Here is a 14,935-nt window from a genome sequence, read left to right as displayed (position 1 = left end):
TCATAATATATCAATCATGCAATCTTTGCAACTAATTTACATTTATTTGATTTTCATCAAAAAAACTCTTTTTTAATTAATACTTATTTCTTTCTATTAATAAAAAATAATTTTTCCAATTTAAATAGAAACTGATTTTTTTTTTTTTAAATTAAAAATAAAGTTTTATTTTTCACTAGCTGTTGATAAATCATTGGGAAAAGTAAAACTAAAGTAGTAATTTTTTTTTATAAATCAATAATTTATTTATAGGTTGTTTTATACTATTTTTTGTTTAAAAATTAATAAAATGGAGAAATAAATTTTTTTTTTTTAATTTTTTATAAAACAGGAACAGCAACGTCCAAAAGATCCTTTCCCCAAGAATGAAAAGTATGTGTGAAAATATTAAATTTTGTTCCACCTAGGGAAATTGGACACGATTCGTTTGGTCTAACAAAATAACAAACTGTGTACAATGCCATTTCTAATTCGGGTAATGTTCCAATAAACATTGTTGTTGGCTGAGTAATTCCTTTTGAATTAACAATAATTTTTAAAAGTGATCCCTTCTAAAAAAAAAAAAAGAAAAAAATTATTTTTCTTTTCTAAAATTTAATTTCCAAAATTAAATTTCATTAACTTTTATAAAAATAATAGTGAAATTAATAAATCTTACAAATCCAAGATCTAAATTTTCCATATAGCCGAGATAATTAATTTCCTTTCTCATTTCCATATAATTGAAATAAATCCAATTTTGCAAACCCATAATACTTGTATTCCAATAGTTTTCCATCATAAATGTCCTTTCAAAGGCTGACGTTGAACCTTCAATTGAAGTAAACCAAATTCTCGTTAATATCTCCTTTTTTGAAAGTGTATCGTCGTCAATTATATTTTTATTCGTTAACCATTTCATTAAATGTGTCATAACATTTGTTTGTAAAATAACTTCCAAAAAATTATTTTCTTCCTTTATCATTTCATCTGTCATTTTTTCCTTTATTTGCGAATTATATTCATAATTATCGTACAAAAATTTAATCAATTCAATTGTTGGAATTTGATTTACATCGTCTTGAATTTCCAGTAGTCTAAAAATAAAATATTTATTTAAAAAAGAAAAAAGGTTTCCGTTTCTTTAAATAAATTGACAATCAAATAAAAGAAATGTCACCCCCATAGTTGAAAGATTAATAATAGCTTACGGCTCAATTGACTCATCAGTGATATTTGTGCTGTTGACCTTATTTTGGAGATTCAATTTAATATATTTGTTGACGTCAAATTCTTGCCGAGTAAAAAGATCCTCGGTTAAATTTCTTAATTCCTCGTCAGTAATATTTAATTGTCGTAATGAAAAATTTTCACTCAATTCATTATTATTTATGTTATTTCCTCTTGGTTGACTATTATTTAAATTATTCAAATTACTCGCTGTATTTCCATAATGTTGATGATTGGAAATATTTGGATTTTTCAAATTGTTTTGATTATTTGAATTATTTTCATTATTCGAATTATTTTCATTATTTTGATTATTCGAATTATTTGAATTATTTTGATTATTCGAATTATTTGAATTATCTGAGCCATTAATTTCCGTTCCTTGTAAATCGCTGGATGGATTATTATTGTAATAATAATTATTGTGAATAATGTGAGTTGTACCACCTCCAGTAGATCCTCCATATCCCGAATTCGAACCATAATTATGTCCAGAAAAATGACTTGGATAAAAAATTCGATTAGCGGCAGCATTAACTCCAGCGTTCACTGTCGAATGAATTAAGGCTTCTTTAAAAATATCACCCGTTCCACGGCTCGTGGAAACTGAATTCGGTACATAAATCACTCCCGGTTGAGATAATGAATTTCCACCTCTCTGATAATTCGGGTGATATCCTTAAAAAAAGGGAATTAGAAAAAATTATACAAATTAAATTAAATTATAAAATACAAAATTAAATTATATACCTGAGGTATATCCTTGTGAAAGATGTGGAGCAGAAGGTATTTGTGGAATATGTCCTGAATATCCTGAGGAATATTGATGACTTCCTGAATTTTGCGACTGAATTCCCGTTTTAGGATTTCCTATAGATTATGGGGGGAAAAAATCAGTTTGTTTTATTTCAGTAAAATAAATTGTATTATTTATTTATTTACCAGCATTGTAATGACTTGATCCAATATTATAATAATACGGATTATAAGGACTGGAACCAGTTTTTCCAACATTATTGTAATAAGGATTGTATGGACTAGAGCCTGACGAAACTTGTGGATATTTAGAAGACGAGACTGACGAACCTGGAAATTAATTTAAAACATTTAAATTCGAAAATGTTAATTAATTTTCCAAATTTAATTCAATAGTTATTTATAATTATTATTCAGAAAACAAAAATAAATTTACCCAAAGATCCAGTATTATGGGGTATTGGATGTGAGCCTTTTGGTTGTCCCACAGGATATGGGGGATTAAATTTTTTCGGCTTCGACAAAGACGGAGGAGCGTATATTTTAACAGGAATTTTCGTTTTTGTCCCAATTCCTGTAAATTAACCAAAAAAAAGAAAAAATTTATACCAATTTGAAATAAATTAACAAAAATTTACCCTGTCCATGATTTTGATATCCTCCAAAAGAACCACCTAATGTAGGAGCTGATGGCGGAGTCACATAGGAATTTCCTGGTTTATTATTAATAGACGATGGCTCTATAAAATTAATTATTATTTTGTAAAAAAAAATCTAATTTTTAAATTAAAATACAAAAAAAAAAAACTTACTACTATTTTGCGAAAAATGCACATGTTTATGATTATTTTCGAAAATAGGAGCTGATGGTGGTGTCCTGTATTTTGGAATTGGTGCAGAAGTCACCGGTTTCGGAGAATCATCTGCAAAAAAAAAAAAAAAATATTCATTCAATAAATATTTGAATTAAATTTATTATTAAATTATTTTTATTTTTTATTCTATTTATAGAATTATTTTCAGAAAACTTACTTCTTTTTGAACTGAAAAAACCCCATAAACCACCTCCACTTGATGATCCTTTTGATCCGGAACTACTTGACGATTTTGAACCGGAACTACTACTAAACCATCCTCCACTTGATCCTTTTGATCCGGAACTACTGCCAAACCATCCTCCACCGGAACTTCCTCTACTAGAACTTCCTCTACTTGAGCCACCACTTCTTCTCGCTTTTATGTCCTCTAACAATTTTTTTTTTTTTTTACATTAATAATTCTTTCATAAAAGAAAATTTTTTAACACATTTTTACTCTATTTCTTCATTTTGTTATTAACTATTATTTAATTCATTTTAATGAAGAAATAAAACAAAAATAAATAATTACTTACGGATTAGAAAGATTAAAATGAAAATAAATAAAAAGACATTTAATTTCATGATGATAAAGCCTTTGTATGATCTTGAATAACTGACACAACTGGCATCACTGTCTCGTTTTAAAGATGACTATAAACGAAGGCTGAACATAATTTTGAAATAATTCTAAGAATGAATTACGTCTTTATGAAATCATTCATTATATCTTTGTCAACGGGACTGGATATTCCTAGTTACGTCTTTGAAATGTTAAAAGGTCAGAGCAGATTAATGAACTATTTAATCAACAAAATTTTTTTTACTCTGACAATTCTCGTATATTAAAAGACATAAATAATAAAGAAAACATTTTTCCATAAACGCTCATATTTAATTTCTATTTTTTTTTTTGTCCAGAATTACAAATTATTTAATTAGAAGAATATATTTACATTAATTTATTCAGTGTTAATAATAGTTAAAAATTAAAAATAGTTGTTGAGTTATTTAATACTGAATAGTTTTTGTAAAAAATATTAAATTAATATTATTATCTGTTAGCTAAATACTTGAAATGTTTAAAATTATCGAATTTTGTAAAAAAGTGTATTTTAATTACTATTTGTAATTTATTATGCAGAAGTTTTTTGAATTTCATCTGGTCCAGCTTTTTCTTCTTTTAAAATAAATCTATCCAAAATTTTTTCACTTGGATAATCTGTTACCGAAAGCTTTCGAAATCCCTCATCGTCGACGAAACATATTTCATGATTATCCTGAAATTTTTTTTTTTAGAATTTTTATTTATATTTGTTTATTTAGTTCTTAATTTGATGCAAAAAAATTTTCTCACCGGATCGGCTAAAATAATAACTCGAACAGAAGCTTTTCCCGGTGTTTCTAGTGTAATTAGATCTGTTAAAATTTTGTTTCCACTTTCTTTGATGTTTTTCTGAATTTCCGGTTGTTGTTCAAATGGTATTGAAAAGGCAATGCGACCATAAGCTTTCGCATGATTTACTTCAACACCTTATTTAATAATTATTAATTATTTTCAATTTTTTGTTAAATTATTTTTAATTTATTTTCAAAATAAATTTTTGATTATATTTTTACCTATGTCTTCAAATTCTAATTTTGCTTGATCCTCATCAAATCCCAAGGTGACGCTTTTTTCATTTTTTTTATAAATTTTTAATTTCAAAATTCCCTTCCAATAATCAATGCTGCGCTGAAGATTTGAACTTGATAATGTAACTTTTTCCACGGGGTCTAAAAAAATTAATTTCTTTTGAAATTGAATTCACGTGGAAAAAAAAAAAAATTATTATAACCAACCTCTATCTTGTGGTTGAGATTCATCAATTAGAATATATTTATAACCACCAGGAGCTTCGAGAACGAATTTTCCATTTTCCTCTTTCATTGGCCAACCATCAGCTTTTGCACGTTGAATCGCTTCCTTTGATCTAATGGTAATTCCACGAAAATCATTTCCCAATTGATAATAATTAATTCCATAATTATATGTTAATTCAATGACAAAATGTGAATCTTCCGGTCCATATCCAATCATTGTTTTACTCCAACGATTAGCGTACGGTCTGTTAAAAATCACAATAAAAAAATATGAAGTCATTAGCATTTTTTATTATTAAAAAAAAAAATTGTTCGTCACTCACAAAATAAAAAAAAAAAAAAAAAAACATACCCATTACAGGCAGCTTCACATCCTTCGGAAAATTCCTCGTGTCTTAAAACCTGTAATAAAAATAATTATAATTGCCTTAGGCTATAATCTCATAATTAAACAACAGATATCAAGTTTCGAAATCATTTTTTTTAAATTAAATAAATTTCATTTTAATAGATATATTTAATCTTATTTTTAAATATTTTAGTTTATTTTTTATATTTAAAAAATTTTTTTTTTCTTTTATTCAATGACATTTTTTTTTTTAACTAACCTTCATTCCAAGTATTTCCCGGTAGAATTTTGCAGTTAATTTACGTTCGGCAATTTTAAACACAAAATGTAATGCGCGACCCATTTTTATTTCCAAATAAAAAAAATTATTAATTTATAATTGTTTTTTTACTTATGTATCGAAAATATTTCCACAAAATTGTGATTTAATTTTTTCTGTATTTGTCACTCTAATGTTGACTTTCACCGACAAGGCACAACAGTGTGTGACGAAACACGGAATGAATCACAAGAAAAAAAAAAAAACTAGATAAAGAAACGCTCACCCATATATATGTATTATCATCAGCTGATGAAACTGTAATCTTTAGAGAAATATTTTAAAATGTTTTTCTAATTTTAAAATTAAATTAATGATAAATAATTAATAATTAACTTAATTCTAAAATTAAGAAAACAATTTAAATTTAATACGATTTATTGTTTTTTTTTTTTTTTTTTACAATTGATTCGGATCTTGAGCCTCTAGCAAAATGAATTTATTTCCATTTGTTTTCGAAAAATATTCAAATTAAAATTGAATATTTATAATTCTTCAGCGGATTTACTACTGGCGTTTATTTTTGGAAAATTCAACTTGTTTTAGATTTCGTGGATTCTTCAGGCTTCGACTGAAATAATAAAAAAATATATGTAATTTAAATTTGAGAGAAAAAATTATCACCTTATTTAATTTTTACCTCTTTTTGTTGTACAATATCCACAGCTTTGTAAACCAAATTTCCAACAGTTTCAGCAGTATTCGAACCAAATTCAATCACTAAATCTCCAAGCTCCGAAAAGGAAGTTGGCACTTCTGGCCATTGAATTTCTAATTGATTTTCATCACCTGGTTTCACTGCGAAAAAAGCCATATTTTTTTTTTGAACATATTTTTTCGATTTTATTTAACATTTACGCATATAATTTGTAGGTAAGGAAAAGATGTGATTTTGTGGATAAAAAGGATCAATATTTTGGAGGTATTTCTTCAGGACATTCCTCGTCTAAAAAAAATATATATGTATTATCAAATTATATTCTTAAATTTTAAATTAATAATAAACAAAAATACAATTATTTTCAATTAACAAAGAAAATTATTAATTTCTTTTATCTACCTCCGTAAACGAAATTATATCCAATATTCGTGTAATGTTTTCCTAGTTCCAAACCATCGTGTGCTTTTTGTGGATAACAAAAAGCGCCAACCGAAAGTGCTCCAGTGGTTGTGTAAACTATTTTCTTGAATTTTCCACCACGAATTCCTAAGAGAAAACCAACCAATCCTCCAATTGTAATGGCACCAACTCGAGGCCAAGGAGTTTCGTCGTCTCGTAAATAATCAATAAAGACTATTTTTTTTAAACAAAAAAAGGAAAAAACCATTTAAAAAAAATTCTCCCATTCAATTTTCTTTGCTATGAAATTTAATACTCACGTTCACTGTGTTCTTTGCCTGTGTTAATTGTATTATTCACCGAATCACTTATTGTCTCATATTGTGAAATAACTCCCTTTAAACTTTTACGAATTGATCCAAAACCTTGTTCTAAATATGATGGTTCACATTCTTTTTTCTCACTGTAAACATAAAATTAATATTTATAAATTATATTATTAATATTTTATAAAATTAATAATTATAATATTTAGAAAAAATTCAATTAATTTTAATTCATATTTTATTTTAATTAAAATTTATACTTGCGCTTTACCATGATTTCTTTATAGTACATGTTTCAATAGAATAAATTGGAAGTTCAGAGGGACGAATTAACACTTTTTCACTGCTAGATAATTTTGAATCATCTTCATTTGACATTTTTTTTAAAAGAGGAGCGGCCGCACAAAGTCCACAAGGCAGAAATTTCTAAAAAAAAAAAATAATCAAATATAGTTTATTACATAAACAAACATTGTTCAAGAAATTAAAAGCAAAATAAAAATTAATTACACTAAATTTTGCAGCTAAAATCATTTTTAAAAATTTTATACTCATCATTTATTTTATTTATAAATAAATTTAATTAATAAAATTGAAAATATTTCCAAATGAATTTCAATTTTGAGGTTATAAATTTTCAACATTTTCAAATTTTTAAAGAAAATATAAAAAAAGAATAACAAATATGTTTTTTTTTTTTGACAAAATTGATAAAACAGATAGAATAGTTTTTACAAAAAATTGAAAATTTTTATTCTTTTGAAAAAATAAACAGTAAAAATAAGATCTTCTGGCCTAAAAATGTAAATGACCTTAAACTAAATAGCAAATATTGCATAATTACCTTCATTTTTTTTTATACAATGAATAATATGATGGAGAATTAACACGTGTATAAATAAATTTTAATTGATTCACGTAAATATTATTTAATTATTAACAAAAAGGGGAAAATCTTTTTAAATTAAGAGCAGCCATAGAAAATTTTTTAAATCTTTTTCCACACACATTTCATTTATATATTGTTACTTTATTTTTCATTCACTGATAATAATCGGTAAAAGAGTTAATTTACAATATAAACGTTATTTTGTTTATTAAAAAAGATGGAATTTGTATTTTTTTTTTCAAAAAGAAATATAAGGCCGTGTGACAAGCGACGTAACAATAACAACTGATGACAACTCCACGTCCATAAATGGTAGTGACAAAAGACATTAACACTTTTTGGATCGTGTTTATAATGTTTATTAATTTAAAATAAAAAATACAAAATTAAAATTAAAATTAAATAAAGGTAAATATTTTTATATACGATAATTTCAATTTTCTCATATAATATATTTATATATTTTTTTATTTTAAATAAGCGCGCTTTTTTCCATTATTTTAAGATGGCGCAAGCGCAGTTACATTTAGTCCAGTTTGAATCCTGTTGCCATGGAAACGAAAGATATAAACAAACAATATTTATACGAATTTCTAATATTATTTTTAAATTAATTTAGAATTTATTACAATTTATTAAATTGTAAAAAATAGACGTGAAAATATGAGAGCAATTGAAATTTTCTCAACTTCTGTGAAATATAAATATAAAACAACTTTGTGCTCTATTAGTTCTTTTCTTGTTTTTTTCGTTTGTTTAATTGTTGTTTTTGTTCCTGTTTATATTATTTATCATGCAGGAGGTATTTAAATTTATAAATATATATTTATGTAAATTTAAGGAAAAATTAATTTAATTATTCATGTTTTTAATATTTTATATATAAAAATTAATTTTTAGGTTAGAATTACTTTTTTTTTTAAATTGTAATGAATTTAATCTGCATATTATTATTATTTTTGTTATTAAGTAAATTATTAATTTATTGACTAATTTATTTATTTATTTAATGTATTAAGAAATTAACTATATTTTCTACAGTTAAATACAAATAATTTTTTTTGCGCTTTATATTAATTTGTTTAAAATTTTTTTTATTTTATACAGGTTTTTGGTTAAAAAGTCGAACGTATCATGAAAATCCAAAAGTGAATTTTAAACATAAATATTTACTGATCGCTGAAAAAGAGTCTGACGTTAATCCCATTATTTGTTCTTCTTTTGTTAGCTACAAGGGCAATGAGCTTACGGATGATTGTCTTTTAATAAAGGTATAATAAAAATTTAATTTCTAATAATACATATATACTTTGATACTTTTTTTCCCCCCTATATAATGCAAAAAAAGAAACAATTTTTTGTTGATAAATATTAATATTTTAATAATAATTATATTTTAAGAAAATTTTATTTTATATTTTTAATAAATTTTGTTGTTATTTTTTTTTTCAGGTGAGAGAAATCGATACAAATAAAGATGGATTAAAGGATGTATTAAAATTTGAAGCACGCTTCTTTAGTAATCAACCGATACGATCTTTAAAGATTCTATTGTTTTTTAATCATCAGCTGAAGGTCAGATTTTATATTTGGAAATTTATTATTTATTTAAATTATTACATTTGTTTTTTTTTTCATTTTAGAAATACGTTCATGTCACAATGGAAACAATGGGAGTTTTTGATATTTCATTAATTCATGACGTGCAAAAAATTTATTTTCTAGGCGATTTAACATTACGACAAAAAGGTCTTTTACGACACGATGGAGTTTATAATTTATACAATTTCAGTGCCGATGGAAATTTTCAATCATTGTCAGAATTATTGTCGGAAAATTCAAATAGAATGTGTGAGTTGGATTTTAATTGTAAAATTATAAAATGGAAAAAAGAAATAATTTATATTTTCTATAATTTTTAGTTTCAGGGAGAATAATAAATTCTCAAATAACTTGGCAAAGTGGATTTTTAAATAGTGAAGAAATTTTATTGGAAGGAGAGATTTTTTATACGGAACAATCAATTAGATATATACCAGGAATTCTTGAGGAATTGAAGTGGGCCTGGATGCAATATTTATCTTTACTATTGATATTGATTTATTTGGGAAAATGCGGTTTAACTTATTTATTTTCGAGTCGACACTTGAGAAGTTACATTTTAATTCCATGGGAAAAGAAAAATAAATACCAAAATTAAAGGTATTTTTTTTTTTGCTACTTTAAATATTTTGTAATTATTTAAATAATTTATAATCGAAATTACAAAATTTTGAAATCTAATAATTTAGAAAATTTTTTTAATTTACTATTTTTAAATTAATTTAATTATTGTTTTTTTATTCTCGATAAAAATGTGAATTTTTCTTTGTTGAAATTTTAGAAAGAAGAATTTTTTTTTTTGTGAATTGGCTTATAAGGGATGTAAGCATCATTTGATATCAACAATACACAGGTGAATCGATCGAAGAGTCTGGTTGCCAGCCACCCTTCGCCCTACCATTTAACTCTCGCGCTATCTCCGCACGTTATCCCTCTTGGTTGTTATTTCTCACACACAGTCAGTTTGTCCACTCAGTTCAAGACGGAGACTGCGCTGTATCCTTCCATTTTTACTTAAAAAAAAAAAAGCAAAAGAAAAACTTGTATATTCTAATAACGTGTGCCATTCGGGATTTTTATTAACAAAATTAATTATTCACGACATTGTACAAAAGCTGAAGTGAATCATTATTTTTACAATAATGGGTGAGTAAACATAGAATTTTTTTTTTATAACAAATTTTTGAGATTTTACTTTATACATTATCTATATTATTGAACGATGAATAATGAATTATTCTCTGAGAGTTAAACTTATATTGTTTTAACATTCTAGTTAATTAAAATTCAAAGAAAAATATACACAAAAAGATTGTAAGATTGTTTTTCAATTTTGAACAATTTTAGTATCTTCAAAATTAAATTAGATATAATTTAAATTATTTATTTATTCAACAATTTTGTACAAAAATTAAATAAATTTAAAAAAAAAAGTGAAATACTTTTTTAAATACTAAACAATTTTGTAATATTTCTTAATTTAATGATTCACTTTTAATTTTTTATAAAATTAATTCAAATATATAAAGTAAATTTTATTTTATTAAAAAAAAATTTTTTTTGATATTTTTAATAAAGAAATTAATAAAGAAATTTTAGAGAAAAAAACACAATTGTAAAAATTATTTGTTTTGTTTTTCCAAAAATTAATTACATATTTTAATTTAATTAACTTATTTTTATTTAATTTTTCAAAAAATTAGAACAATTTTATGAAAAATGAAAAATTATTCTTTTTATGAGGGGAAAATAAATTATAACAATTACATTTTGAAATTTATTGATTTTTTGCAAAGCGCATTAAGGTTGACGACGAGTCGTGCATGCGTGTATGTCGGAGTGCATAATATCAGGAGTGGCTTCCTAGCAACCAAGGATTTTTTTTTTGTCATCTCTTTTTCTTGTTTTTTTTATTTCTTTTAATATCAAAAAAAGCTTCGTCTGCTGCAGTGTGTTCTTGTTTCTTTTCTTTTTATCATCATCGTGTTTAATTTAGTTTCTTTCAATTTTCAAACAAAGAAGCAAAATGATTTTTTCAATTCAAAAAAGAAATATACGTCAAAGATCTTGGTTATAAATTAACCTCAAAATTTATTTTGAAATAATTTTTTTTTTTTCAAACAATTATTGTGATAAATTTACTCCATTACAAAAGTGAATCATAAGAGGAGTGTTTACATTTTGAAGCACACAAAGGATTTTTACCAATTACTTTGCAAGGTTAATTATTTGTTTTATTATATAGAAGAATAAATATATAAAGTTTTAAAACAATGCTCGATATAAAACAATTGTAATTGAGTGTATACTATATATGTACAGTGAAAATCAATGTCATTTGTCATTAGAATATTACTTGTGTAACCTTTGTCATTTCTCAATACTTATAAACAACAATGAATTCATTGTGTCTTTTGTCTTTTATGTTTTCACAAATCATTTTATTGATATATTTTAATTTTTAAACAAAATTTGTAATTTTAATGAAATTTTTATTTGTTCATATTAATTTTATTTTCAAAATAATTGTTGAAATAGTTAATTATAATTTATGAAAATAAATTATATGAATTTTTAAAAAATGATAATTAATAATTAAATTTTAGATTAAAAAATCGAATGGATAATAAAGTAGCCATGTCCAGGAGATCGAAGGAAAAAGTTGTTGCAGCTTTTAGAAAATTATTTCGTACAACAGAGAAAATAAATGAACAAGAAGGAGCTGGTGGAAGTTCAACAAATTCACCATCACGACGATTATTGAGTCGTCATCATCGGGCAGATGTTGTTACACCTGCAGAAGGTACATTATCTGAAAATCCCGGTGCTAGTCACACAAGTCATGCAAATTGTTTCTTTAAATCAAAAAAATCCACCGCACATTGTTCACAGGTAAAATTTTGTTTTTTTAAATTTTTAAATTTTTAAATTTTTGTAAATTAATAATTAATTCATTTTTTTTTTCAAAGGCCATTGCAGTACCTGAGAGAGGAGTTCGAATGCGACGTTTAATGAAGGAATTAAGTGAAATTCAACGTACTCAACAACGTAAGGATTCAACTTTTACAGCTGAACTTGTGAATGATAATTTATATGAATGGCATATCAGATTACATAAAATTGATCCTGAGAGTAAATTAGCGGCCGATATGAAGGAATTAAATATTCATCATATTCTTCTTCACGTTGTCTTCCCAGAAAATTTTCCTTTTGCACCTCCATTTATGAGAGTGATTTCACCACGAATTGAAAAAGGTTTTGTAATGGAGGGAGGTGCAATTTGTATGGAATTGCTCACGCCCAGAGGATGGGCCAGTGCTTACACCGTTGAAGCTGTGATAATGCAATTTGCAGCAAGTATTGTTAAGGGCCAGGTATAAAATAATTTCTTTAATCAAATTCTTTTTTTTAACATTTAAGAAAGAATAAAAAAAAAAATACGTCAAAGAAAATTTTACTTAACTTCAAGAAAAAAAAAAAACAATTTTAAAATATTTTCCATGAAATTGATATTTCTTTTTTTTATTTTAGGGTCGAATTGCAAGAAAACCAAAGACAAATAAAGAATTTAATCGACGTTCAGCTGAGGAGTCATTCAGAAGTCTAGTCAAAACCCATGAGAAATATGGTTGGGTTACACCACCTTTAGCCGAAGGTTAAAAAAGCTCATTGCCACCCTTTTTTTTTTAAAGAACAAAAAAAAGTGCCACAAGAAAGGATTACATTTTTCTTGGAAATGTCAGTCAAAATTCTCAACGATTGTAATTTGTTCTTCGAATCTCGTGCCACTATACATAATAATAATAATTAATAAGAAAAAGCTATAAGCCAAAAGTTTTAATTAGTATGGTTTATCGCAAAACAGTAGGAAACATGATCTCTTGTTATAAAAAATATACATAAATATTATGTCTTGAGGAGTTATTTGTTACACTAAATATTTGTAACCAAAAAAAAAGAAAAAAAACAGATCTATTAGCGTGTCGTTATTTTTTTATAACGAATTTAATTTTCATGTTAAGACGTGTGCCATCCGTCGATAATTATTTAGAGTAATTTAGTAAGAAATCGTAACAAACAAAAAATAATAATAAATCAAATTTACGTGTAATTCGTGAAATTTGATTTTTCCTGTTATTTAAATAATTTTTTTTTTACTAAATAAATTTTTCTTTTTGGAAAAAAAATAATTTTAATGTTAATTTTCAATTTTTTTTTTTTTATTAAAACAATAATTTTCAACAATAAATTAAATTTTTAATAACAATTTACCAAAATGTAAAACAATTTCTACATATATTAAATAAAAAAGTTGTTTTGAAATATTTATATTATTATTTATTTATAGAAAAATTTTGTTTTTACTAAAAACATTAATATAAAAAAATTTTTATTTTTTTTTCTTGGAAAAAATTAATATTTTAATTTTTATTAAAATATTTTTAAAAATACAAAAATTATATACATTAAATAAAAAAAAAATGTTTTTTTTTTAATAGAAAATACAAACAAATTTTTTTAATATAAGGAAAAAAAATAAAAATAGCTTTACAAGAAATTAGTTTAAAATTCATTGCAGAACGTGAGAGAAGAATGAGAACAAGGAAGAAGGTATTAATGAAATTTATCGGCTCATTTATAATGAGATAAATCTGCCAGTTGGGAAACAAAACCATTTATGGTTTTTATTTGTCCTTCGAAAAAGGTTTTACATACAAATTAAGTAATTTATAAAAACGCAACAATTTTTTTTCTTTTATATACTTATATACATTTATTTTATATTTTGTATTATTATTATTATTATTATTATTATTATTATTATTATTATTATTATTAATCTTATTATTAATATTATTATTATTATTATCATTATATTTATTTATTACATACAAATTTAAGCAAAAAATGCAATTTATTTAATTAATTAATTAATCGTAATAAAAATTTTGATTAAACAAATTTTTATTATTCAATATTTAAAATTCGACTTTACCGGCTTTATTGCAAATCAACCAATCACAGAAAAGCTATTGATTAACTTCCGGTTGTTATTTGAAATGAGGGGAAATAGAAAATAACCTTTTTTTTACATTTATTACACAATTAATGAACATATAAGGTTAAATTTTTATATATTAGTGTTAATTGATATAAATTATTAATAAATATATAAAGAATATAAATAAATAACAAAAGAAATAATTATTATCTCTTAATAAAAATAATCATACATTTAAATTATCCCGCTCTTAGTTGGACATATTTCAAATGCACGCTATTGGTTGTTTCCAATCAGCCAATTGGAGCATGACTATAGAGCATTCATTTCCGTCCTTTCCATTCACCGTTGGCGGGTAACGACGCCATTTTTATCATTGTTCAGCATTGTTGCAAAGTGTGATCTTCAGTGTTTTATTTGTGAAAAAAACTATATAAATAAGTAGTGATTTAATTGAATATAAAAATAAAAGAGTCAAATAAAGTAAGCTGGAAATCTAAAACAGTAAGAATTGATTTAATCTTATTGTATTCAACAAGGAGAAAAGATACGCGAAAAAAATTTGTCATCGTGTGGTAAGAATCACAATATATTATAATTTTTGTTTAACAAATTTTGTGGTAAGCAAAATTATTTATAATTTTAGTTGTGTTACTTATTATTTTCATGTGTTTTATCTATTTATCATATATAACCTAAAATT

At 24.3% G+C, this 14,935-nt stretch overlaps 5 protein-coding genes across 6 annotated transcripts; 2 read left to right on the top strand and 3 right to left on the bottom strand.

Annotated features, from left to right (window-relative positions):
* Positions 1-217: 217 nt before the first annotated feature.
* Positions 218-3,566, bottom strand: LOC127277264 (protein PF3D7_1417600-like). Its single transcript, XM_051298234.1, has 10 exons — positions 3,359-3,566; positions 2,998-3,210; positions 2,778-2,888; positions 2,604-2,705; positions 2,402-2,539; positions 2,152-2,295; positions 1,960-2,079; positions 1,191-1,887; positions 659-1,076; positions 218-551 (listed from the first exon to the last, which is right to left on the bottom strand). Exons 1-10 carry the CDS (start codon positions 3,405-3,407, stop codon positions 321-323), a joined length of 2,223 nt encoding a protein of 740 aa, XP_051154191.1. The 5' UTR covers positions 3,408-3,566; the 3' UTR covers positions 218-320.
* A 254-nt stretch (positions 3,567-3,820) lies between these two features.
* On the bottom strand, positions 3,821-5,535 carry LOC127277268 (glyoxalase domain-containing protein 4). The gene is made up of 6 exons (XM_051298245.1): positions 5,294-5,535; positions 5,038-5,087; positions 4,665-4,930; positions 4,443-4,598; positions 4,180-4,355; positions 3,821-4,102 (listed from the first exon to the last, which is right to left on the bottom strand). Exons 1-6 carry the CDS (start codon positions 5,375-5,377, stop codon positions 3,959-3,961), a joined length of 876 nt encoding a protein of 291 aa, XP_051154202.1. The 5' UTR covers positions 5,378-5,535; the 3' UTR covers positions 3,821-3,958.
* Positions 5,536-5,713: 178 nt separating this feature from the next.
* LOC127277269 (MICOS complex subunit MIC27) lies at positions 5,714-7,902 on the bottom strand. Its single transcript, XM_051298247.1, has 6 exons — positions 7,584-7,902; positions 7,011-7,165; positions 6,734-6,876; positions 6,414-6,647; positions 5,994-6,151; positions 5,714-5,924 (listed from the first exon to the last, which is right to left on the bottom strand). The coding sequence occupies exons 1-6, from the start codon at positions 7,587-7,589 to the stop codon at positions 5,886-5,888; spliced, it is 735 nt and encodes a 244-aa protein (XP_051154204.1). The 5' UTR covers positions 7,590-7,902; the 3' UTR covers positions 5,714-5,885.
* A 267-nt stretch (positions 7,903-8,169) lies between these two features.
* LOC127277099 (transmembrane protein 231-like) lies at positions 8,170-9,830 on the top strand. The gene is made up of 5 exons (XM_051297927.1): positions 8,170-8,430; positions 8,736-8,899; positions 9,081-9,203; positions 9,272-9,479; positions 9,551-9,830. The coding sequence occupies exons 1-5, from the start codon at positions 8,292-8,294 to the stop codon at positions 9,826-9,828; spliced, it is 912 nt and encodes a 303-aa protein (XP_051153884.1). The 5' UTR covers positions 8,170-8,291; the 3' UTR covers positions 9,829-9,830.
* Positions 9,831-10,024: 194 nt separating this feature from the next.
* LOC127277100 (ubiquitin-conjugating enzyme E2Q-like protein 1) lies at positions 10,025-13,555 on the top strand. Of its 2 annotated transcripts, none has more exons than XM_051297929.1 (4): positions 10,025-10,376; positions 11,837-12,122; positions 12,200-12,604; positions 12,762-13,555. In XM_051297929.1, the coding sequence occupies exons 2-4, from the start codon at positions 11,850-11,852 to the stop codon at positions 12,888-12,890; spliced, it is 807 nt and encodes a 268-aa protein (XP_051153886.1). In that variant the 5' UTR covers positions 10,025-10,376; positions 11,837-11,849; the 3' UTR covers positions 12,891-13,555. The 2 variants fall into 2 exon arrangements, with proteins under 2 accessions (XP_051153886.1, XP_051153885.1); XM_051297928.1 differs by lacking the exon at positions 10,025-10,376 and adding an exon at positions 11,128-11,450.
* Positions 13,556-14,935: the final 1,380 nt, after the last annotated feature.

Source organism: Leptopilina boulardi, unplaced genomic scaffold (assembly GCF_019393585.1).
Source record: "Leptopilina boulardi isolate dan_hultmark-lab unplaced genomic scaffold, ZJU_Lbou_2.1 LbouV2_165, whole genome shotgun sequence".
In the NCBI taxonomy this organism is placed as follows: Eukaryota; Metazoa; Arthropoda; class Insecta; order Hymenoptera; family Figitidae; genus Leptopilina; species Leptopilina boulardi.
This window is presented reverse-complemented; position numbering and strand designations above follow the sequence as displayed.